Source organism: Apodemus sylvaticus, chromosome 15 (assembly GCF_947179515.1).
Source record: "Apodemus sylvaticus chromosome 15, mApoSyl1.1, whole genome shotgun sequence".
Taxonomy (NCBI): Eukaryota; Metazoa; Chordata; class Mammalia; order Rodentia; family Muridae; genus Apodemus; species Apodemus sylvaticus.
Window position 1 is genome coordinate 82,415,965 of NC_067486.1, and position 26,765 is coordinate 82,442,729.

A 26,765-nucleotide genomic window follows, 5' to 3' on the forward strand; every position below is an offset into this window, starting at 1 on the left:
TGGGTACTGCTAACCTCAACAAAAGTGTGAGATCATCAACCCCACTCTAGAAGCTAAATGGATGTAGCTACCAAACTGCCTTTCAATGTTCATAGATCAGTGGTACTGCCAGCTTTGATCAAAGACTTCTTGTTGTTGTCGTACTGGGAAGCAGTTAAGTATAACTGAGACGACGTGAATGCTGAATGCTCATCCATGAATGGGTCCGCTCAATCATACCCTTCTTGCATATGTACAGCTGAAAGATCTTGCAAGACCTTGGGGACAAAGCTACTGAGGATAGACCAACCCCGGTATTCAATAAAACTGCCAATTCAAGTTTAGCCTCAGCTTCTGAGTCAGCAAGTATAGTACTGAAGAAAATGGTGACTGGCCATTAGAACCGACAAGGCATTCATGACATATCTCAAGGAGCACAAGGTCTTTCCAGCTAGTGCTTTACCACTCTCTCCAATCAGCATTTAGTTCATTCAGTCCAGAATTCTCTCCATTCTTCCAAACAGATTTCAGTACTTTCAAATAAGCATGGGAACGCCTTTCTCAACAACTGTCCTACAGAATATCCTTGGGGGGAATTTCCTGCAAATGTGTGTGTGTCCTCTCTAAGGCTTTAAATTTCAAGGATTTTTCAGTAATTTATGTTTAGATGCTTACACTAATAGCAAATCTAAGAAACAGATTTCTAACCCAATGGTATATAGATTTGGTTTCTTCTCAAGAGTTTTACACTTTTAGTTCTTATACGTAGTTCTTTGATCCATACTGACTTAGTTGTGATATACAAAATAAAATATTTTTAGTATCTTTTAAGACTAAGTATATTTATTTTATAATCTCCTTCTAACAAGTCTATGATCAGATTTATCAAGGCCTAAACTTTATATTCTTTACTTACATCCCTGGCATTTCTACACAATAGACTCTCTTTCCCTTCCTCTCCCTCACATACCCCCTTTCTCTCTCTCTCCCACCCCTACAGTCCTCTGTCTCAGATCCCAGCATGCTGTGATTACAGGTGTGTACTACCATGCCAAGCTGGACTACTTCAATTGTTTTATTAAGTCTATCCTGATACTGATTTGTTGGTGCAATACCTTATCCCTTGGGAATAGAAGACTGCCTCCAGATTTACGTCTTTGGCAAGGGCCTCCAGATAGTAACAAGAACAAAATCTTCTTTTGTGCTCATTTCCTGGTACAGTGACTTGCAGCTGGCATAGGTAATATTACATTGACTCCAAAGATACTTAGCCCTGGGACAAGCTCAGACACTCCAACTTCTCTGCCATGTTTCTGAGATACCAGTTAGCTTTTGTGCTAGCACTCAATTCTCAATGCAGCTGAACTTTTCCAAGTGGTTTGACTATAAAAGTGACTCAGTTACAACAGCTACGTGTCTCAGAACAAAGACTTTTTGCCTTGAACTGATGTGGCCATCAAAACCCCAGCCCTCTGCTGGCCTGTCACCTAACATTTGCAGTGTGATTAAGCCCATTGCTCGGGATTTTTTTTGTTCACCCACAGATTTTAGGTCGTGGGTGCTGTCATATTTTAGAGATCTGGGTTTGTTTGCTTGCTTGCTTTTTGCTTCCATGGCCCCGGCTGGCCTAGTGTCTACTGTATATGTTAAGAAGATAGAAGAAATAGATAAGTCTCACCAAACCCGCGACAAGGTTTAGAGGCCCATGTGTCCTACCAAGACCTAACTTAAATCCCTTATGTCTTTGGTCACCTCTGAGCAGACCTTGTCTTGCTCAGTGTAACAATAGCAGAGCCTTCTATTTTTCCAGCCACACATGTGCTCCATGTCTCAGCAAACTCTGGGATCCAGAGTTCGAGAGTACTCTTGGCAGGTGACTAGAATGCCGGCTCTTGTGCCTCTTCCCTTTCTATCCGTAGGCCACAGCATCCACCCCCTCAGTGCCTTCCAGCCACCTCCCCACTTTCAGCAGGCACTGCCTCTTTCACTCACAGAGGCCTCTGGAGTCTTGCTCTCCTAGAGGAGGCAGGATGCATGGTGAAGTCCTGAGGAGATACAGCAGCTACCACCTACCTTTCAACCGCTGTTGGAATCACACTGGTCAAGGAAGGAGCACCTGGTGTGGCTTTGGACCTTTCTGTGAACCGGGAATCAAATGCTTTCATGGGTTCAATCTTGGATGGGGTTGTTAACACAGAGGGCGAGGATGCAGCAGGAGTAGAGGTAGCATTCACACTGGGGGAAAGATGGAGACTCATCAAACACAGCGACAGACGACTTGATGGTCTAGACTTACATAACTTGGAGCTCATCTAAAGACGCAGAAGTATAAACAAGAAAACTCCAAAATATAGTCTACTGGGTTTTGTTTTATTAATGTTCATGCATTAAGATTCTCGAAGACTATCTGAGAAGTTGAAGGGCAAATGTATTCATTTTCCCTCTTGTGTTTTTTTAACAATTTGGAGGGTTAGACAATATACTGGGTCTCCACAACCTCAATACAGCATGTCCACCCCAAGTCACTCAACCAGGGGCTTTGCCACTTCCACAGTAACTGTATTGGAAGCTCTCACTGGGGTCTTGAAGTCATGACCTATTCCTGCCCTTCATCTTAAGGCTAGTCCCCTTGGTCCTAAATGGGCTCACCCATGCTCACTGGAATAATGACAAGTCTTCACACTTTGTGGAAAAGCTTGTCCAACTTTCCTACTGCTCAAACCTACCCCCCAATTCCTGAGCAAGGCTACTAGGCCTTGATTTACCTCATGTAGACTGCTCTACTTCCATCTGCCTGCATCATTCCCATACCAGATGCCTGGCAATCATCCCCAATGCAACTGCTTAGGAACATGGTCTTTAGTTCCAAGTCATAAAACACTGCTCAGCTCTGGTGGCACCTGTCCTTCCCCAAAACCCCTTGCTTGCTTTCTGAATACCATGCTGCACCACCTCCTCTCTGATGCACACTCATTGTCTGATGAACAGTAACACAATGCCAGAGACCAGGAGGCTGCAGTAACCCAAGATTTGTTCCACTGACAGAGAAGTACTTGCCATTACCAGTTATGATATCTGCATTTGGGCTCCATTGTCTATTGGAACCAACTTCCTAAAATGCAAGTCCCAAAGCTTCTGTCTACCCTCTGAGAAAAGGCCAGGGTACCTACCTTAGAATAGGAACCCAGCCTTCCCTCCTCTTTTCCTAATCCACCTAAGGGACCTGAAGCTCTGCTTTTGCCATTGTCCTGGCTCTCAGCTTTCCCTTGATTGTCTTGCATGGGCTCTGAGAGAAACACTTTCTATAGTATCGATGAAACCTGCTGGCTAAGCCTCCCAATGGACAAACAGCCTAGTCTGCAAAAGGACCCTGAGAGTTACCCTGCAACCCTGCAGATGCCTCTTCCTATTAGAGGATAAGCAACTGCCAATCAAGGTCTTGTATAAACCTGGTCCCTAAAGTGTATAGTCCAGGGTAGGAATGTGGCCCATGTTCACTCTTACGCTCCCTGAGTCCTGACTACATATGACGGACAGTGAAAACATGGACTCAGTAAATTTGAGTCTAAGTGTGATGGGAAATCTACATGTTCACAGGATCACCCTGGCAGGGATGGAGCATGAAACTCACAGCATAGTAGAGGCCAAAGCCAGAAATGTCAGGCCATCTCTGATCTAGGTCTGCTAGAAAGTAGGTTGATGCTGTTGCAGGAAGTATCTCACTGGCAGGTTCCTAAATCTTTGCAGCTTTAATCTCAGCCAACTTCTGTCAAGTCAACATAGCCTCAGAGACTAACTTAAACAAATCTTCCCATTTAAGGAAGATCCTCATTTTAAGCATTTCTTCTCATTTTTAGTAAAGTATTCATAGTATCCAACTAGTATGAAACTTTTTTTTTGAATGATTTATTTTTATTTTATGTGCATTGGTGTTTTGCTTGCCTGATGTCTGTGTGAGGGTGTCAAATCACTTGGAACTGGATTTCAGACAGTTATGAGCTGTGATGTAGGTGCTAGGAACCCAGGTCTCTGGAAGAGCAACCAGAACTTTCAACTGCTGAACCACCTCTCCAGCTCCTAGAATGAAACTCTTATCCCTGGAATCTAAACTTTCCCCAAGGACACAGCTGGTCCTTGGTGTCTACTAACCTGTCCTTATTGACAGACTCGCCTGTAGGCCTGGCACTGGTGGCTGCCACTGGCTCTGTGCAAGGCTTTGAGGCGCCGAAGGAGGGGGTACTGGAGTCCAGTGGTAATAGCTGCTGACCACTAGGAGAGGAGAGCATGGTGCCTGCTAGGGAGCTGGAGAGTGGGATGCTGTTGAAGAATGCCGTGGAGAAGTCCCTGTCATTAACAAAGAAAAGTAAATCAGCACAGAAATGTCACATGTAGTATTTTAAAACTTCTAAATAACATTTTTCTGGGTCTTGAGGCATGGGTAATTTGCAAAGTTTAAAATGATGAAACACTTAATACACTGTTTAAATGACTCTAAAGTAAACTAGTAATACATATACAACTGCAGAAGACAACCAGGCTGATATCTAGAATTGTTACATGCTACTGAGCCTACCATGCAACCCTGCAGCATCTACAGTGGCCTCCCTTTTGAGGGGCTGGAGGCTTTCCTACTGGATGGACATGCAATTTATTTAACACAGCCTCCCCTGAGAAGCAGGCTTACCTCCCCGTTCCTGTGACATAGTTCCCCAACAGGACGTATGATATAAGTGTTGAGGCTGAGTGACCTGGGGAAGAGCACCCAGGGCAACTCCCTGGCCAACTGCAAGCTCCCATACTTGTGCATCTCAGTCACTTTCATTGTGCCTCAAGTTCTCATCTGCCAAGTGCTTAGACTCTCTCCCATGGGTTAGGATTAAATTCTGATTAAAAAATACATATATAGGGCTCAAAGCAGCCGTTGAAACATATATGGAATTGTCTTATACTAACCAATTCCTGTGTAATGTCGGATATATTCAGAGAAATGTAGTTAGAGTAGCAAATGTAATGTTTGTTTACATATGGCTCAGAGAAGCATTTCTAAAGCTCCCTCCTTAGTGGTAAAGTCACAAGCCACTTAGGGGAATTCCTATTTCACCACAACCTAAAAGGTGTTTTGGTTTTGTGCTGCTGCTGCTGCTGCTGCTGCTCCTGCTGCTGCTGCTGCTCCTGCTGCTCCTGCTGCTGCTGGTGGTGGTGTTTGTTGGTTGGATTTGTGGTACTGGGACAGAATCCAAGCCTTACACATGTACAGCAACTGTAATATCACTGAGCCATGTACCCACACTTCCTTTTATTTTGATAAAGGTTTTATAGTAGGTTACACAGGTGGGCAATGAACTTATTCTGCAGCCTAGATAGACCTCCTGAATAGGTAGGATTACAGGTCTGCCCTGTAAAGATAGTATTTAATTACAGTTTTGCTCCAAAGGAACAAATGAGAAAAACAGTTTTTTGTTACTACTGGCTGTCATTTATGGAAAATATCTTTTACCTCTGAGATTATAAAAGTATTCTTCCATAGAATCTTATAAAACCTGAGACAGGTAGCTCACATGTTTAACACCAGCAATCAGGAGGTAAAGGAAGCTGGATCTCTGAGTTCAAAGCTGGCAGGGTCTCGGCCAGCCATAGCTACATAGTGAGTAAGACCTTGTCTTTCAAAACAAAAGTTTTAAGTGAAGACAAGAAATAAAACAAGCAAAAGGCTACTGAGCTTGTAGAGGTTTCTACTTTTAAATTGGTAAAGAGGGTGAGATCTAATATGGTTTCTAGAGGGACAAGTCATCCTGTTTCTCATTTGCTGAATTGGCCAATGCCTCATCACTAATTGAAAAACTACCTTTAAAACTCCCTTAAAGCAGACATGGCAGTGCACACTTTTAATACCAGCAATCAGGAGGCAGAGGCAAGTGGGGCTCTGTGAGTGCAAAGCCAACCTGGTCTGCAGGATGAGTTACAGGGGCTATATGGTGAAGCCTTTAAATAAAGGCTATAAAGGGGCCTTTATTTAAACTCCCTTGAATGGGGTAGTGAGAATTGGTTAATAAACAACTTCCTACAAAAATCAAGAGGCCCTGCATTTTGATGTCCAACAATCACATAAAAAGCTAAACACAATGCCATGTGCCTACAATCCCAGTGCTAGGGAGGTGAAGACAGAAAAGTTGGTGCTTTTTGGCCAGCCAGTCTACCTGAATTAGTAAGCTCCAGGTCCACAAGGCGATCCTATCTCAAAAAAACACAGTAGAGGCAACTGAGGAAGACACCCTATAACAATTACTGCGTGCATACATACACACACACACACTCCTTGAATATTTGAGCCTTTTGTGGAAATTCTATTCTATGCCATTGGCCTGCCTACTCATCTGTCAGTCCCTCCCTGTTTAAAACTTGTTTACAGTTTATTTTCTGGTACAGTTAGTTGTCCCTAATCAACCCCTTTGTTTTTTCATTTCCTTCTGAAATATCTCAAATATTACTATTTCTCCATACAACATAAAAGTTACTTTCTACCTCTGAAGACCATGACTGCTCCTCTTGGCTCACATTAAACTTGCTCAGGAATGACTGGTATTCTTGGCATGAATCACCTTAGCTCATTTCTAGCACATCTTTTCATTTTTATTTTTCTGAGTTTTCTTTAGGGCTCTCAGAATTCTCAATATGCATGTAAGGTGAATGAATGCATGTGTATGTAGTAAGAAGTGCATGTTTCTGTACATGCACATGTAGAAGCCAAAGGTCCACAACAGCTATCTATGTCTATTAGTCTCCATTTGTTTCAGGATTTTTGAGGGGGAGGTATCTTTTTGTTGTTGTTTTTGTTTTTTTTTTTACCATCTTTCTCACTGAGCCTGGAACTCACCAATTCAGCTAGAATAGCCAGCTAGTAAGCCCCAAAGATACGGCTATCTACACACACACACACACACACACACAGAGAGAGAGAGAGAGAGAGAGAGAGACAGAGAGACAGAGAGAGACAGAGAGACAGAGAGACAGAGAGAGAGAGAGAGAGGGAGGGAGGGAGGGAGGGAAGGAGGGAGGGAGGGAGAGGGAAAGGGAGAGGGAGAGGGAGAGAGAGGGAGACACACACACACATGCATGCACGCACACACCAGTACCTGGTTTTAACCTGATGCTGGGGATAGGAACTCAGGTCCTCAGGTTTGAACAGCAAGTATTCAACCCACTGAGCCATCTCCCCAGCCCACTAAGCAGAATCCTTGAATTTTTCTTCACAAATTTACATTACTTAGTCAACATGGTAAGACTTACACCTGTAAGTCTTGCTACTGAAGAGGATAAGGGGAAAAGGTTACTTATACCTCCAAGTTCAAGATCAACCTAGACATCACAATAAGATGCTGTCTTAAAAAAAATCATTTGTGAATGATTTCCTCCTTTATATCTTCTAAAACTTCTGCTGAAGGTTATTACTTGACCTCATTTGTATCCAGTGCATGGGATCCTGCTATATATCCAAGACTGCCACAAACACATAAACCTCCTGCCTCTACAACCTAAATGCTGGACTAAGCAGCACGTAGCAATACAATGAGCTTTATTCTTTTCTTTTGCTATATACAGCAATCCCAGTGATGCTCCTCTAGATCATATCTAGATAATAGATCCTTGAATAATGACATGTTTCATGGTCTCCTGTGAACTCAGTGTTGACTAATTACCAAAAGCCTCAAAGAGGAACGTTAAATTATAATCAGGGGAGTAAAATGTCATTTTATTTCTAAATGTGATATGAAAAACATAGTAAATTACCAGCTAAAGAAACGTTTATTTTCATTTCATTGATTTTGAACTCAGAACAATATCAAATTTTATGAAAATGCACTTTAATCAACTATGGAACCCAGGTACTGGTGTGTGTGTATGTGTATGTGTGTGTGTGTGTGTGTGTGTGTGTGTGTGTGCATGCCTGACTATACCATTTGTTTTGATCAGCTGACATGTAGCTTAAATTATATTCCATAATTTTGAACATCTTTACTTACCTAAAATATGCCTTATTTGTAAAATTAGATTTTGTTTTATTTTTGGTTTTTTGTTTTGTTTTGTTTTGAGATAAATATGCTGCCCTGGCTGGCTTGGAACTACCTATGTAGATAAGACAGTCCTGAAACTCACAGATTTCTGCCTTTTTCTGTCTTTCACATGCTGGAATCAAAGGAATACACCACCATGCCCAGCCCTGACATTAGCATCTCAACAGGCTATAATGTTCTGCATATAACCGAATTATTTAGGAGTTTGCACTGACATCCAGAAACCACATAGGTCTGAAATTTATTATGTTCTTTGTGGTGATGAAGTCTATGTTGTCCAGGCCTGAGCTCAAGTGTTCATCTTGCCTCAGTCTCCTGAATAGCTGGGACTGTGTGATATAATATAGTGAATCGCCATCATTTAGATTTAAGTTTCCTTTCAGAGAATGTATAACTTGTTATTACAATTCTCCTGTAAAGTCTTCCTAATCTGGTAGCTTTAAGGAAAGCAAACACAACTTCTTGTCTAGCAATACATCACTTTTAGCAATTGTGTGTGTGTGTGTCTCATACTTTTGATTCATTTTTTTATCTGTAAATTTCTCCCACTTATAAGTACCTTGCATGTTTGTTTTTGACCCTTCCATATATATATGGATATATATATGGATATACAGCTATTTGTTTCAACATAGGAATCACAAGGGTAAAACATAAATATTTATTAACATAAATAATCAAGTTCTGATACCAGAAAAGTGCCCAGTAGTAGAAAGGTGACTCAAGACAAGGAACACCCTATGCCCTCTGCTTCCTCACTAGGTAAAAGCATGGGAAGATCCACTGGATCACTGTGCACCAACACCACCTTCTTCCCTACTACAGGCCTACATGTCCACACCTGATTCTAATAAAAGTTAGGAAGTGGCCTTACCCTATAATGGGGGAGGGGAGAAGATTAAGTCACCTATCTGAGAGGAGTCAAACAAGTTCTGAACAAGTGTCTAGTACACCTAGCGGAGAAGTGAGGTTACCACATCTTATGCATAAAGCCTCATTAGTTTTCAAGGAAAACAAGGAAGACCTAGAACAGCTCATGGATGAGCAACTGAAGAATGTAAAGGACAGTCGCTGTGAAAGGCTGCTGATGCCCTGAGCAGATCACTGTGGATCTAAGACCCAGAGAAAGATACCTGACAATGGGCGCTTTCACAAAAGGCTGAGCATCCTTTGATTCAGCCTGTCATTTCTGAGAACAATCACGACAAACACACGTCTAACTGCAGATATGTAACAACAAATAACAGCAAATGTAAAGAGGTCATACTCCCCGTCCCTGCCTCCACAGAGTGCATAATGCATCTCAGAGCCCTACCCTGTGTCCAGCAGTTCCACTTCAGGAACTGCCCAAGAGGACAGTCAAGTGTGTGTTCAAAGATTGACATTCACAAAAACTGGACACAAAATAGAAGTCCACAGTTAAGGAGCTGGTTCATTAACTCATGGTGCATTCAGACGCAGGAGTCTGGGTAATCAGCAGGCAGTGCTTCAGAGGACTATTTATTCAGTGGATGAAAGTCAAGATACAGTAGCAATTGGGGAAAGACTGCAAATACAGATATCAAAATGATAACAGAGGCTGGATTATAAATGACATGTATCCTTTTCTTTGGACTTTTACTATCTTTCTAAATTCTCAACTATATGTCTTTCATAATGGGGGTGAGGGGACTGTTACAAAAGGAAGAAAGTGTAACTTCCTTTTCTGCCCTACAGCACATTGCCATCAATTAGGCAGAGTAGAGGGCCTACAAGTGGAGACATCCTGGCCTCAGGCCACTCAGTTCCTACCCTTCTACATGTGGAGAGTATATGGAGAGCCCTATGGGGACCACAGGGCTTTGAGACTATGGGGGTTGGCCCCAGAGTCTTCCACGATCCTAACTGGCTAACTGACAAAAGAAGAAAAGAAGACCTCCCCAGACAAGGTCACAGAAAGCTTGGTGAATGAATGAGTACCCAGTGTCCAGCTGTGCTATGCAAAGAGGCGTGATTCTCCTCCGACCATCTGCTGTCCGTGTTTCCACTTGCTTCTTCAAAAGATTCTGGCAAAGTAGAGTCAAATAAGTGAATACAAAAGTTTCAGCTAGCCACATCCAAATATCAAAAAATCAAGCTGTCCTTTCTTTTCCCTTTATGATGAGAACATTTAACTCTTCTAGGAAACCAGCATGAACTATAGTGTGGGTAGCCACAGTCTCCATGCTGCACAACAGAACTCTAGGGCGAGGTGGTCGTGTTGCCTTCCGAGCTCCTGGGACCACCCATTCTTCCCCCCGCTCCTATGAGTTTAACTCCAGCTGTCCTTATCAGGCCTCTGTCTCTGTTTCACTGTTAGGTGTAAGCATTAAATGTGCATATGTCATGTATATCTCACTATGGTGATGAAAAATAAAGGCTTCTAAGGAAATGAATTCTAATTCTCCTTTCCATATCCTTGTTGGTACAAAGAAAGTCAAGCAGCTGTCAAACACGTTTGCAAGGCATGTTTTTGATTTGATACAGAGAAGCATCAAAAATAGAAAGCTCCCAACTGAACTAGCTAAAAGAGTCTTCTTCCCCGTCATCAGTACCAAGCATGACCAAAGTTAGGCTGTAAGCATATGACATCTAGCAGCCATTAGGTAATTCAGGGGCCTTAAGATAAAGGTATGAACTTGTGAGCCACACTCTTATCACAAAGTGGCGACCTGCAAACCAACTTTATAATAAATAAAAAATAAATAAGCATGTCACTCTGTAACACAGGCTGAACTAGAACAAACTTGCAGTAATCATCCTGCCTCAGTCTGCCAGGTGCTGGGTTTATAAATATGCCCATCATGCCAGGCTTCCAAACTGACTTTGATCATGGTTTCCTTGCTCCATAAAAGGCTTATAACTGTGGTTCCCAATCATACAATCCCAATTAATCAGATTGGCCTAGAGAGGCCTGTTGGCCTCTATAAGTTTGTGAACATGATTGCTTTTTCAGTTCGCAGTGAGCTCCATGCCTCTGATGCTGCTCTGCCCCATTATTCCTGTCCACCAGTAAATACAGGCTTCTAGAAGAAGTGGAACCCAAACAGCTCTAAGGGCAAGTAATCTCATTTCTCAGAATCTACACTTTCCTAAAGAGATGAGTAGGTAAAGGCTTTGCAGTTTCTGCAAAGTACAATCTCTTCTACTGCTCCCTGGGGAATAGAGACCTATAATAAAGGTTTATTAGCACTGGCCCAGCTGGCTAGGGTCCAGCCTCATACCCACTTCACCATCACTCATGCCCCAGCCCTATCTTTGTGTCCTGTGCAGACCTCCTATTTCATGTTCCATCTGTTCACCCCCTTTGCCCTGTCTCTGGGCATGTGCTCAAGTCTTTTAGTGCCACTGGACCATGCCCTCACCTTTCTGATATCTTCTAGACTTTCCCCATTAACCACACCCGTGACTGAGGATGCTGAGCTTGTCTCCCTAGTATTGGCATTCTTCTGATCCAGATGCTGCTGCTGTTGTCTCCGCTGGTACTTGAGCATCTCAGGGTTCTCAATAACAGCTGTGGAAAGCTGGGCCTCAGTCATTATTGCCAGGCTCTTGCCATAGGTGGACTGGTGAATTCGGCTCTGTAGGAAGCAGGGAGAGGTTTGACACATGGGTTTGAGTATCACCATGGCTAAAGATGCCAAGCAGCAGGTTCAGTATCTTGCTGACTCTTCTGGCTCTAAGAGCAGAACAGCCCAGGAGGCCAGCTCACCATCAGTTCCCACTGGACTGCCTGTCACTGACTAGACATGTCTGTCAACATCCCTCATCTCTCACAAGATGTTACAGCCTCCTATACAACTAAAGTTGAGAAGACAGTGAGACACTGACAGGAAATCACCTTTTACATTGACTAGTGCAAAACATATGGCTGTGAATACCTCCTCAACTGAAATGCAGATTCCCAAATTGGTAACTTAAAGTTCTTACGTTACACCAAGAACCCTAAGCACTCTCACAGAACCAACACGCTCTCTGCCCTTATGGATGCCAGCTGCCATGGCAGGGGAGCCCATGCAATTAGCATTGCCTCTAACAAGCCCTGGAAGCTTCTCAGCTCCCCCATCATGGTCCTTCTGAGCAGGATCTCCTCCCAGTCCCAGGCCTTGTTAATCCTCGGCCATAACAAGCTAGACGAGAACCTCAGGAGAAGAGGGGCAGCATCCCACAACACCATATCAAGCAGTTTTCATAAAAACATGCTAAGAAGCAGATCCACAAAAAGATGTGCAAATGACAGTGCTGTATTCTGCCCAGGGAATAGGGACTAGAGTTAATCAGTATCTGGCTCATACCAGATGATGTCTAGTTAGTTAGTAGGCAGTCGCCTTCTACAACAAGGACTTCAAGATTCACTCCTGTTAGGACCTAAGCAGCCCCAGGAACCTTCCCCTTCTCCTGTCCTGTCTCCTGTCCCCTCTCCCAAACCCAATCTCTGTCATCTCAAGCCAAATTTTGATCTTGGCCAAGACTTTTCTAGAGTTCCTTAAACACAGAGTCACTGTCAATGACCTGGAGAGTGATAAAGTGCATGGGCTCTTCCATAAGCTCTCACACTGACTCTCCAAGAGGCACAGAGGGCCCAGTGATCCTTGATGACAGGGGAAAGGCAGAGTGAAGATTCTAGGTCACTCAGAAACTTACTCCTTCTTTTAAAAAAGCACTGACAGGCTGCCCCCCATTCCAAGCACAGTGCATAAGGTAGACTCCACCCCAAGGGATTTACATCTTAGTTGAGGGTGGTGGTGTCGCACAGTAGATTAAGAGGTAGCTTACCCCCAGCAACAGCATCACTAAGAGGATAGCTGCTGACCTGCTCTGGGCTTCCACAGAGCTCCATTCAGACAAATGGATATAATACCCCATTAACGGTTGGCAAAAGTCTGTCGGTAGAAAGAACAGTTTCTGTGTCTACAGCAGGTAAAGCAGAGCCTTTCCCAAAGCCCATAAAGAAGTACAGGGAGGCCCCATGCTCTGAGAAGAGACAGATGAGGGAGCCTGACTCAAAGGCAGCAGGCCTAGTTCATATATCCACTTTTCCACTTAAAGGCAGAGTGGTCCTGACAAAGGGTCATGCTATTTTCTTAGGCTTGGGTACCTCACTGATGAAACAGATGAAACCTGCTTTATAAATGTTACTGTTATAAAATAACTCAAGTCCTTTCTTATGGCATCTAGGGAGAAAAGGTTTCCAGAGAAACTGAAAGAGGAAAGGAGGAAAAAATTACAAACCATGAAAGAGGGCATAGCTCAAACACAAAGCTAAGAAGCAACAACAAGCAGACCTCCAGGGAGTTTAGTCCCCTTCCTACTTCTCAGTAACTGGGTTTGGTCTCTTGGTGCAAAGACTCTCTTGGCAATTTTTCTACCAAGTTTTCAACTTTATCTATTTTTTTAACATTTCTTAAATAATAAAAATGACCGGGCACTGGTGGCTCATGCCTTTAAACCCAGCATTCAGGAGACAAAGGCAAAAAGATCTCTATGAGTTTGAGGTCAGCCCAGAACAAGGGCTACACAGAAAAACCGTGTCTTGAAAACACAAGCAAAAAACAAAAAACGAACAGTCAAGAGTCCCTTACAGTGGTCCTGTACAACATGAACTGTGGCTTGCTAAGTGACCACAGCATTTGCTCATTATGTGGGAGGGAGGTTTGATCCCCAGCCTCTACAAGCCTTACTTTACAGATGATTGTTAGTTTATTCATTTTAAAACCTGTCTTACTATGTACCCCAGGCTGGCCCTGAACTCTCTTCAGCCTCTTTGGGATTAAAGGTATATGCCACTGCACCCAGTAATTGTATGAAGTTTAAATGATAAATACATGCAAAACCTGTACTTGGGCAAGAACCTGGAATAGATGCTAACAGTGACTGGTATTAACTCTCATATAATATAACTGCTGCTATACCAGCGTGAAACAAGAAGAGGAAGGACATGACACAAACCAGAACCCCACGGAAGTGACTCCACCTCTCCCAAGGATGAGAGCTTCCTTATAGCCACTGCTCTCTCAGCAAGCACAGATGCCCAAATTATTCTTTGCTCCAATACTTATGTGACATGAGTATTAATTATTAATCTATTCTTTTTTCAAAAAGGATTAACATAATCTATAAAAAGCAAACATTTTAGAATAGTTAAGAAATGTCTTCCACAAGAAGAGGACCCAACGAAGAGGTCTCAGAGCCAGTATCGTAGCACACAGGCCACAGGCCTACCTTTTCCTCCTCACTCAGGGGGTCTCCAAGTTCATCCTGAGAGAAATCAAGGAACGCCACAGAGCCGTCCATGGAGCACACCAGGATACCCAACCCATTCAGAGTCCTGAAAGAGACAGCTGTCAGCAGCCTAGGTGGACAATGTACCTGAAGTTGCCACATGAGGATGCTCGAAGAATACTCTGATGGATGGTAGAAATCTAAAGCTCCCTTCTGCAGCCTAAGGATAGGGGTGGCCTTTGGTGCCCTTTAGGGCTAGGTACCAATACAGAGAGTCTCTTACCAAATTTTCTAAAAGTTTTCAATTTCTGTTTTCTGCTATAAACCTACAGAATGCACAGTTTGTCCAAGCAGACATTTCCCTGTAACAAACCCTACTTGTGGTGACACTCACAGGAACAGACAGAGATGCTGTGACACTTACACAGGAGCATAGAGAGATGCTGCGACCTGAGTAGAATACAAGCTGCACCTTGGGGGTGCACTGCCAGAGGAAGGTGACTAGGCTGCCTGGCCGTAAAGCAGCCAAGAGCTCAGGTTCAAGTAGCAGATGCACTGTAGTAAAATTCCATCTTACCAGGAAATATCCATGATGGACTTGTCAAACAGCTCATGGATGACAACCAGAGGCCGTTTCAAACATGTGAGCTACAAGGAGAGAAAAAAGTTAAAATTAATGAAATCACTGAGAACCAGCCTGTGCACTCAGTTTAACCATCTCTATGAGCCCAGGAGCTTTGGTGACCTCCACTAGCATGCAAGGCATACATAGTCAATTCAATTGAGATACAACTGCCAAAACCACAAGCTGGGCATACCAAGGCTGGACAGCAATTTGCACACTGAAGAAGCTACAGTCTGGAGTGGGGACAGCTTTGTATTCATTCAGCAATAACAAAAGCAGAGATAGAGTGAGCAGGATAAGATAGTCTCAGAAAGAACCCAACTCACCTTCTCTGGGCACTGAGCTCTAGTCCATACTACTAAAGGCTCCTGCAAATAATGACCTAAGTCACTCAGGCTCACTCCTGTGTGTCAGATAGCTCCCAAACACACACCAGTATAAACTTCCCTTAATCCAAACTGTTAAACTCTAATGAAAGGTGGAGTGATGACTCAGCAAGAGTCACACGCACTCTGCTACTCTTCCAGGAGCTGAATTCAGCTCTACCACCACCATCAGGCAGCTCACAACACCTCTAACTCCAGCTCCCAGGGGATCCAACACCTTCTTCTGACATGGCATGCTCATACCTGCTTGTATGTGTGCACACACACAAGCACACACATACAGATACACGCATAAAAAGGGGGAAGGGGTCTAGAGAAATGGCTCAGTAGTTAAGAGCAAATAATGTCTAACAGAGCACACGAAATTGGTTTCCAGCACCCACAAGAAAGCTAACAACTATGTTAGTTCCAGGGGATAGACACCTCTTCTGGCCTTCACAGGCAACCAGTCACACACATGGTACACACACATACATACATACAAACATGTTTTCAAAAACTCATATACATAAAATAAAAATAGATCATTTTTTAAAAAAACTGATAACTATTTAATCTTCAAAACAAAGCATATGGCTGTGGATATCTTTAAATTCCTCATACATGAACATGTCATTGACTATCCTATGAGAATATTTTGTAGATGATTCTATAATATTCAGCAGATACATGTTCACCAGTTAGTCATTTTAACATTATAGCAAGCATCATCTCTCATACCTAGTATCTGACCACTCTGAAGACAGGGGCAGGACCAAGTCCCATAGATTTGGTGAGCATGCACTTATCATATGATGGGGGTCTCCCTTGTGCCATGGCAGATTATGGGAAACTGACCTACTCTGCCTTGCACCCAGAGTCTGGAATGTGAGTACAGAGGAGATATAGCTACCTGAGACTGGAGAAGAAAACTAGACTCTGAACTAACTGGGTCCTATATTAAGTATCTTGGTCCACTATGATTCTATTCCCAGAAAACAAAATGAAAACTCGTGTGTGTATGTGTGTGTGTGTGTGTGTGTGTGTGTGTGTGTGTGTGAGAGAGAGAGAGAGAGAGACTGTGTCAGATCTTCAGCATGATGGCATGTACATAGTGGCTAGGACCACAGTCTACAATGCATGTGGAATTGTCTCAGGTCACAGAACATTAGCCTCTGATGATAAGAACCTTTCAAAGCCCTAACTTGGAAAACTATCACAGTTCACTCTTAATCCCTCACTGAATAGATGCTGAGAATCTGCACAATGGACACTGAGTTGGGTCCAAAGAGGCTTAAGACAGCACCTCCCCTCCAGCACTACTGTCTCGAAAGTCTAACAAGGAGAACAGGACATATCGCCTTGACCATCAGTGTTATCTGAAGTGTCAAATGGACAAATAAATGTAGGTACCAACTAATTACACAAACAAGTCAACATGGGCAGTCCAGGATGGCAGGAAAAACTCAACCTGGGCCTCACAAAAAGACCTTGCCTCAACTAAAACAACCTTAATATGTGCACACAGGAAAACACATGAACAGTTCATGATATATTCATAAAGTTAAACCCTACCCAACAATGGGGGGGAGGGAATCATTGGTAAATACAACGCACAAGATTTTCAAAACCAAATATGTTATATGAAAGAAATAACAACATAAAAAAATGGATACCCTGAGCAACTGCTCTTACATTAAGTTCAAGAACAAGCCAAACTCATCAATTAAGAGAGGCTTTTAGTGCAGCTGCTTTCATAAAGACAGGAACAGGAAGTGTTCCAGGTGGTAGTGACCCAGCACAAACATACACAACAGACAATTCACTTTATTTATGGCATACAAAGAACTTCCTAGCAGAAAGCAACACAGCATGCCAGCTATGACCCTGACAGCTGAAGGAGATGGTCTAGGTGGGGTCAGGGTGCCGTCTCTTGGCCAGGCCCAGCCTCAGTGCTTCTTCCTAAACAACAGAAAAGCCTGCCTGCGTGCTTCTGAAAAGAAGCTGACCAGTACAGGTGAGGAATACACTCTGTACTATCAAAAACCTTGAAGTCCTCCAGACTCACTGTCTTCCCAGTCCTTAACCTACCCTACAACCAAAGCTCAGGCACTTACCCAGACAGAAAGTGAGCGGTCCTTGCTGCCAACAGCACAGCAGCAGTATGGGCAGCTGGGCTTTGCAGAACTCCCATTCTTCTGCTTCTTTTTGAAGATTTTTGGGTTGAATTTCTAAAGCCAAATAACCACAGTTAAAATAAGTAATCAAATACCAAGATGTCCTACAAGTACAAGTACCCAAGGGTGCTGGGTAGTTTTGTCAACTTGATACAAGCTCTAGTTTGTATTCCTTCTTCCGCTGGGAAGAAGGAATCTCAACTGAGGAACTGCCTCCATCAGACTGGCTTTTAGATGTGTCTGTGGGGCATTTTCTTGATTAATGATTGATACAGAAGGGCCCAGGCCAGACGTGGGCAGGTGGTCCTGAGTTGTATAAGAAAGAAACCCAGTAAGCACACTCCTTCGTGGTTCCTGCCCTGACTTTGCTCAATGATAGACTATAATCAGGATGTGTAAGCCAAATAAATCCTTTCCTCCCCAAGCTGCTTTGGTCATGATGCTTACTAGAGCAGCAGAAGGCAAAGTAGAACCTCCAGCACCAGAACCACCAACTCTCTGCCCAGACAGAGGAGCCGCTCAGACGCCAAGCTCGGCACTGAGCATGCATGGCTTGGTCTTGAAAAGTACAATGAGATACTTTGCTGATGATGCAAATGAAAGATCAAGGTTAGAAAATAAATGCACAGAATGGCAAAGTGAAGACTGGATGGAGAAAGCACTACTACTATTTATGAAGCCAGCAGACAGGTCAAGAGAATAAAAGTTACTAGAACTGACCTTTTCAGTTCATCCTTTAAAAAAAATTATTTATTTTATTTATATGCGTACACTGTAGCTGTCATCAGACACACACCAGAAGAATACATCAGATCCCATTACAGATGGTTGTGAGTCACCATTTGGTTGCTGGGAATTGAACTCAGGACCTCTGGAAGAGCAGTCAGTGTTCTTAACTGCTGAGCCATCTCTCCAGCCTTCGTTCAGTCTTGCCTGGCAGAGTCAGCAGCATTAGGACCAGAGGACAAGTTGAACTTGCCAGGGGACTTCAGACACCATAGCCTGCTCACTGCATCCTATTTTTCTTTAAATGAGTATCTTATCTGTATGTATGTTGTTGCACAACTTGCAGTGTCTGTGAGGGCCAGAAGATGGTGTTGGAGCCCAAAAGACTGGAGTGAGCTGCCACATAAGGAAAGCCAAAGAGACTAGCAGGAGGTCCTCTTAATTCTTTCTCCCCTGGCTATATTTGTTTGTCTTACTGATGGAGAGCTGATTCCCTGAGGTACCTCACTGATGTTTTAAAGACTAGGCACACAAATGAATCAAGAGAGTAGGGCTCTTAGAATCACAGAGGAGTACATCTACAAGTGAAGAAAGGGTAGCTTCTAAGAACCTGGTATCAGATGGACACAGAGGTTTCCCTCCAGAGGCAGACGGGAGTGACCAGACACTGGGATAGCAGAGAATGTGTATGCTCTGAACTTGACCTTCTGCTACCACAGGTTTGCCAGGTTTTGTGGGTCCTGACAAGTGTTACTTTCTTACAGAGCAGTTGGGGACCACATAGGAGAGACAAAAACACTGTACTAAATATGAATCAGTAACTTCAAACATATATCAAGAAGGCCCTAGTGTCTTCCAAACAAAATCCAACATGGACTCCCAACACAATTTTAAAGAAGCAGTATTTTATTTTACTCCCCCCAAAAATTTAAGGTACAATGTATTACACTTGTTTATGATCAACTTTTAAAACATGTAATCAAAGTCCATTTCAATCAGGTTCTGGATGATTCTTCACGATCAACCTAACCATCAATCTCTTATATTTGGTTATTCTACATTTAAAAAAAAAATCAGATTCTAAGAGGTTATTTGTAACTCCTTAACAGCCTGCCTTGGACAGTCTCAAGACGTTCTAATTAAAGTCACCCAGTGTGGAGCCCATTCTCTCACGTCTAAAAGATGAGCAATGGCTCTCTAGATACTCGGGCTTAGCTGTAACTTGGTGATAGAGCACTTGCCTGTCATGAACAAAGCTCTGGGCTCCAACACCATAAAACAACAAAGACTGGATGCACACACAGTATCTCAGAATAGGCTGCTGCTGGGTGTAAGAAGAAGTACACTATTCCAAGGGTACCCAGAATGCTCATTGCTCACAGGAACTGGGCAAGGGAGCACCTATGGGCAGACATAAAGGCTAGCACAGAGCTACAATAGTCTTAACTTATTTTAAGACTGATCCAAAAGACATTTACTATTTTAGAATTTAACAAATCTACAATCCTACATACATATTCCATTTTACAAAAATAGCCCTAAAATCTTTGAGCACGCTTAAAATGAAAGATGTACCATAATGAGCTGACTCCTGGAGCCCAGCACTCAGCCTCCAGGAGACATAGTCTTAGAAAGATGCCTTTGGGAAGCTGAGCCTTAAGAACACATGTAGGCCACTGCAGACAGCTCAGGGTGGTACTGATAGCTAGAATTTCTGAGGTGAGGGGCACTCACCACAACAGTCACAGCTTTCCGGTGACCTACGAAGTCCATGTTGGTCTTCCAGCCCTCTCTTTCGATGATCTGAGCAGTGGGGCCAGAATTATTCATGGCATGGGCAGACACCAAGTAATGGCCATCAGGTGACCAACTAAGCCGGAGTACATGCGTCGTTCCTCCACACTGTAAATAAAATCTAAGCTTGAAAGAAGTTCAAGAAAACTATCACCTCAAGGATCCATCAAACTGTGATTTACAAATGTATGTTCACGGGACACGCACTACACTTCTGCCTGAACTTTATAGTCTCTCCAGGTGGCACACCAGAAAGAGCTTTCTGTCAAATGAGTATGGAAACTGTGACATCATCCACTCCCCACTTACCCACATGACTGAACATAAAACACTAGAAGACAGAATCTGCAAAGACCATTCCTTTAGAGCACCAGCTCTGCATAAGCCAAATCTATTTGCTTCTGTACAGGTCCTATCAGCCCCAGCAGAGAGTATCTACAAAGCATCCCCAAAAAGCCACTACAATAAAAAATGAAAAAGAAAAAAAAAGTGCTACAGACACCCACCCACAAGTCAAACAGTAACATGTGCCTGCCTGTAGCGCAGTAGGTATCATTACCGTGATGTTGTCTCTACACTTTTAAGTGCTAAGGACGCCTGTGAAGAAGAGATTTATATAGTCCTAATATACTATAAAGAGGCACAAGGTGCTAGTCCTATACTGGCCTAAAGGTTGATGCAGGTATCCGTCATAGATCCCTCCTGAGAGAAAGAAATAGGTCCAAAGACAAAGTCAAGAACAGCAGCTTGGGTCAGCCTTCAAGACCAGGGTCCCAGAGTAGGAGAGAAAGACCCAGTGCTGTGGGAGAACTTCCTCACGCCTCTGTGTGGGAGTATCCCAGGGCCTCCTACAGCCAGTCTAGGAACCCAGTTCACAGAAGCCGTATGCCTGGCAGTAAAGGCCTCAACATAGATGTGATAGATGTGACAGTCACATCCCCTACACCAGACAGCTGTGGGCAAAAAAGGTAGGGGAAGTATCAGCAAATAGTTGCTGGAGGAGGGGAGCCGATTTTCTTCAGGAGTATAGCCACTAGTACCCAGAAGTCAGAGAATAACCCAGCACCCACGTACCTGTAAATAACCCAAGTTAACTCAGAGGTCTACTGTTTAAAAAAGAAAAGAAAAAGACAGACAGTGGTAGAACACACCTTTAATCCTAGCACTCAGGAGGCAAAGGCAAGTTGATCTCTGAGTTCTAGGATGGCCTGATCTACAGACTGAGTTTCAGGACAGCCAGGGTTACAAAATAAAATGAAATAAAATAAAATAAAATAATAAAAATAAATAAAAAACAAAAAAATAGGAAGAGGAAGAGAATTTAGGAAGGTTTCCAGAGAAAGTAGGAGAGAAGTAAATATAAATAAAATATACATGTGTACAGAGTTGTCCAAGAGTAAATTTTAAAAATGTTTTTAAAAGGAACAGTGAAAATTAAATAATCCCCCCAAAAGAAAAATTGTCAATAAATGGGCTAACAAAATGAAAGACCTCAAAAGAACACTTTTCTATGCTTTTAAAAGTGTCTGCTATCCTTAGCCATGTGTAAAATGCAAATTAAAACTACTGTGAGATTCTCCCTCACCCCAGTCAAAACGTCAATCAAGATCAGAGGCAGTAACACATGATGACAGGGATGTAAGGGAAAGGAATGATAGTAAGGGTGCCAACAGTACAGCCAGTATAGAAATCAGCACATTAAGAAATACAACACGGAACCAATAAAAAAAAAAGGAAATACAACATGGTATGGTCCAGAGTATGTGCCCAGCTTATTCCCTACCACAGGGATGCCTAGACACCCATATTTATTACAACTGAATTACTTAATCCCCAGATACCCAGGAAACACATGGTAATAAAAAGTTCGGTAGACTTACACAAAGAGGAATTTTATTCAGCCATAGAGAAAAAACTCAAATTATGAAATTACCAGGAAAACTGCTAGATGTAGAAATTATTATACTCACCAAGGTAAGCTACACTCAGAAAATTGCACATGTTCCCTCGTGGCTTAGGGCATGTAGGTGTGTGCATGTGTGGGTGTGTGTAGGTCATAAAAGCAGAAAGGGGCCACAAGATGGGAAAAGAACAGTTAAGGAAGTATAGCACTCACCAGAGCATAAGCCATGGGAAGTGGAAGGAGGTTACCACAGAAGAGGATACAAGAGAGGGCATGGAACTCAGGGATGAAGCAGGAGGAAGATCAACAACAATAAATTCTGTTTCAAAATGCTATAGTGAACCCTAAAAGACTCTATGCTAATTTAAAATACTAAAAATAAAAATATAATAAAATATTTTTCATTTCAAAGCTGGCCATTGAACACTTCATCAGAAAGAAGACATTTTTATCACCTAACTCATAAAACTAGAGGCCCTAAACTGCATGCGCCACACGGCTAGCTATAGCTAGCTCCCTCCCTCTCTGTCCAAGAAGTACAGCAGGGGCAGAGGCCAGTTACCTCATCAAAAGGTTTGGTGATGCTAGTCTCTAGCTGCCAGTCCAGCGTCCTCCACACCTTCAAACTTCGATCATCAGCTTGAGAGGCAATATATTTACCAACAGGGTCCCAAGTCAAACCTTTCACTAAGCCAGAATGACCTCTCAGAGTTGCAAGAATCTCTGTGAAGGAAAAAAAAAAGGTAAAATATGAACAGGTGTTATCTATAAAAAGAAAAGAACCACCACACAGAAAACATAAGTTGTGATGGCTGATTGAATGGACCTGACAGGACCTGAGCAGTCTAACTTGACCAGTCCCACCCCTAAATGCAAGCAGAAGAGCCCGTGTTGCACCTCCACCAAGGCAAAAGCAAACTGAAGAAATGGCTGCATCGGGCAGGCCAGCATAAGCTAACACATGTGAGGGCCACACAAGACCCAGAGGAAGAGTAATGAGGGTACAAGCTGGAGCCACAGCTGCTAATTCTGACCCCAAATCTTATCTGCAGCAGGCTCAGATATTTGTAACCTGGAAGGTCCCTCAGCAAATCTGATGTAAGCCTCCTAGACAGCCCCCAGAGGCTCACAGCTCAAGAAGACCAACATTTAGGAGTCTTTCAAGTGAGTTATCTGGAAGTCAATGCTGCAGACACAATGTGACTAAGACATCTCATTCAGATCTGTAGTCAGTGCTATACTGGTCTCTAAAACTGCCCCTCCTAAGGCCGAAACAAGTGTCCCCACACATGTCAGTAGTAGCTTCAGAAGGAATTAACATGACTTAAATCCACTCAATGAATGATGTGTTTTAGCCCATGAGAAAAATGGATTCAAGAATCACATAGGAACCCCTGGCTGTCCTGGAATTCCCTTTGTGGACTAGGCTGGCTTCAAACCCAGAGATAAACCTGCCTCTGCTTCTTAATGCTGGGATTAAAGGTGAATGCAACCACACCCAGCTATAACAAATATTTTACTAGTTATTAACTGTACACTATACCAATAATCTCTCAATTTTAAACATGTAAGAAAAAGTTACTCTCTTATAATACTGCATTTGTGGTACCCCACACCTGCTGGATGGTTTCAGAGACGGCCACAGAGCTGAAGCCAGAGCCCAAAGGCAGAAGGAACACATATGTGAAGTGCCACATCCCTCAGTGTCAACTGTCCACATGCCACCTTCATGAACTATGAAACACTCAGCTAGTTTTTCTTTAGCATAAATCTCCTAAACCTTAAATAATATAATTGATAAGGAAGAGCAAAACTGGGATGCTAACAAGACACTCAAATCCTTGACCCCTTAACTTTGTGACCGAGATTAAAAAGACAGACAACCCCTTCCCCTTCCCGGCTCCACATTAACTAGCAGTACTGTTGGCAGCAGGGCTTTCGGTTGTTACAGTACGGAGAACCCCAGACCTGGGAACTTCACGGCATTCCAAATGACGACAGTGTTATCCACGCTGCATGAGGCCAACCAGGCGTCGTGAGGAGACCATGCTACATCCATCACATCTAGAAGAAGACAAGGTAATGGTAAGACCTCTTACCTGGTGTGCATTTGGGTGATGGTGGGTACGCAGCAGCAGCCTTTTCTGTAGGCCAGGTCAACTGACTCTGAAGCTTTTACTCATGAGACCCTTAACAGCTGCTTTTATTTTGTCATGTTCCAGTGTGCACTAAATTTCAAGCACTAAACGGCCACAGTGCCCCCTGCTGCTTACAAAGCAACTGAGGAAACAGCCTGTAGAAATCTCTAGGTCACGTGGCTTCAAGCCCACATATTTCAAGCCCACGTATTACAACCACAACCTGGGGTTTCCTGCTTCTGTAGCCTCCAGAATGTTCTGCTGCCTGCCATCTTGTTCTTAGTCCCTGCTGGGCCTTCTCCAGAACCTTCACACCACTAGGTGAGACAGTGGGAAGCATGCAGTAGAATGCGCAGGCAACAGGAACAGCACTGTCTGAGTGTCGCGGGGCCTGCCCCACCACTACTAACTTCCCGGAGCATCCCTTCTCTGTTGAACCCCTGCAAAGGCAAGCACCATTTGTTCCTTACTCTCCTTCAGAGATTCCTTTGTCTTACTCTATGTTCTATATGGAAACCATTCACTATTATAAACAGACCTAACAATACTGAACACTAACTACTAGAGCTCTACTGCTTTGTTGAGATGGGGCCTTGCTCTGTAACCCACACTGGTCTTGAACTATGCTGCTAGGATAACACGTTTGTCACTACCCTTGGCTCTGTAGACAACTTTTCAAAGCCCTCTATGAGCCCTCTATAGTGGTACAGCAAGACTAGGCTACATATCAAGACCCTATCTCAAGATAAGGGAAAAAAGACTTCTGTGCCTTTACACTTCTACGTACATTTACTCTAAAACTCTCTTATTAGCAATGAGGATAGTGACCATTTTTCCTTCTAGTTTATTAGGCACAATTTTCAATATAAGCTTTAACTGGATTACTAGTCAAAAGAAATCTAAAGTAGTCTTTTTAGATTAATTTGCTTATGTTTTAGGACTGTCAACTGTGAAATCATTGTGAGCAGTGGATGTTAACATAACTAAATTCAGTGTCTACTTGAAGAAAACAAGAGCTTACAGTTCTGTAGGAGTAGGCACATAAGCTCCAAAATTTATAATGCCAAGACCACACCAGAAAAGAGGGAGTCAGGAGTCAGGCATGGTAGTGTCTCCCTTAATCCCAGCACTCAGGAGGCAGAGGAGGCAGATCTATGTGAGTTTATAGGTAGCCTGGTCTAGAAACTGATGCGGTCAAATAGAACCCAGAAAACAGACATGATTTTCTTAGCAAACTGCAGAATAATGTCATATATTATCCATCAATGTCAACTAGTCAGTTCCCACACTATGTGGAAGCTTAACAAAGGAGACTGTTACCACCCATCGTAATTTCTTCTATTCTTGCAAGCAAAGCTAAACGCAATACCTGCTAACCTTGAAAATGTCACCTTGGCTAGAGAGCTGATAAATATTCACTTCTATCTTAATTATCTAGTGTTTATCTCCTATGTACTTGGGTGTATACTGTATCTATTGTGGCTTTCAATAACTTCATAAACGGCTTAATGGTTACTATGGGACAAGTGAAGAGATTCCATTGATGAAATACACAAAGTTCTTCAATACAGTATAGTGTTCTTCAGTGCTGTTTTATCCAAAGCTTACAATGTGTCCTTTCTCCTCTCTCCTTACAGGTCACCAAACTGTAAGATGCTCAGAATAGCATTCTCCCTCTCCTCACTGTTTCCTAGACTTGCCAATTACTTCCATGGTTCCTCACCTGGTGCTCATCACATCTCTTACTAGCATCCTGTCCATCCTTTTTAATTTTTTTCCTACATGACCATTAAATCTAGAACCACATACCACATAACCAGTGAGTTACATCCCTACCCCTCTTTTTGAGACAGGGTCTCACTAAACTACCTAGACTAGACCTGAAATTTGACCATCCTGTGTCATGCCTCAGCCTCCTAAGAAGCCAGTCCCAGTTCTATGCTGCTAGGTCTAGCGAGATCTGTCCTTTTCACAAGCACTCACTGAAGGGAGCACTGGGCCTGGAAGAGAACATAAGTAACTGTTACACTGATGAGTAATTAAGTTGATAATAAATAATAAATCTTATTTAATGAATTATGTACCTCTCAAAAAAGATTGTGAAGCCAGGCATAAAGGTTCATGCCTATAAAACCAATATTCAGGAAGCTATGGCAGGAGGTTCAAGAACTTGAGTCCGGCCTTGGGGATATAAGTTCCACATCACCATGAACTACGTAGTAACAGTTTGCCTCATATTTAAAAGAAAGTTTGTGGTAATGATATATATACCTGTTTTCCTACTCAACTGTTTAGAGAGCTTAAGCAGGACTTGGGTCTAGGCAATCAGAGCAAGACTCACTTTCTAAAAAGAGGAGACAAAAAGGACAGCTGGAGTTGTAGGTCAAGGGCAGGGTGCTTGTCCAATATGCAAGACCCTGAGTTAAAGCCCAGCACTGTAATCATTTTTGAGTACGTCTGTAGTTTAAGTCAGATGTCATGTATTTCTTGGTACTATTATTTCCAGGTATTCACAACTCTTTTATGTTATTGGTCATGAGGCTTTTTTTAATCATTAGATATTCTACTTGGGTATTACTAATAAAAGACGCATGCTTTCATATGAGGCCACTGAATGGCTTACTTTAGTAGTACTAAGTGTTTTCTTCAGTGCTTCGATACTGCTTTGCTTTTGCTGGATATGACACAATGCTTCATTTCTGTCTTTCCAATATGTCTACCTTCTTCTGTAGTCTATGTAACTGTA

At 42.9% G+C, this 26,765-nt stretch overlaps 1 protein-coding gene across 3 annotated transcripts in view; it reads right to left on the bottom strand.

The window, feature by feature from the left end:
* The window catches only part of LOC127666361 (protein HIRA), an 85,109-nt gene that overhangs the window by 32,716 nt on the left and 25,628 nt on the right, over nucleotides 1–26,765 (bottom strand). For all 3 annotated transcript variants that reach the window (XM_052159238.1, XM_052159239.1, XM_052159240.1), the window contains 10 exons: nucleotides 23,850–23,945; nucleotides 22,444–22,604; nucleotides 19,919–20,086; nucleotides 17,399–17,512; nucleotides 14,869–14,939; nucleotides 14,292–14,397; nucleotides 11,435–11,650; nucleotides 10,011–10,096; nucleotides 4,129–4,323; nucleotides 2,053–2,214 (listed from right to left, as the gene is read on the bottom strand). In XM_052159238.1, the coding sequence (XP_052015198.1) occupies nucleotides 2,053–2,214; nucleotides 4,129–4,323; nucleotides 10,011–10,096; nucleotides 11,435–11,650; nucleotides 14,292–14,397; nucleotides 14,869–14,939; nucleotides 17,399–17,512; nucleotides 19,919–20,086; nucleotides 22,444–22,604; nucleotides 23,850–23,945 (1,375 nt within the window). The remainder of the gene's footprint in view (nucleotides 1–2,052; nucleotides 2,215–4,128; nucleotides 4,324–10,010; nucleotides 10,097–11,434; nucleotides 11,651–14,291; nucleotides 14,398–14,868; nucleotides 14,940–17,398; nucleotides 17,513–19,918; nucleotides 20,087–22,443; nucleotides 22,605–23,849; nucleotides 23,946–26,765) is intronic.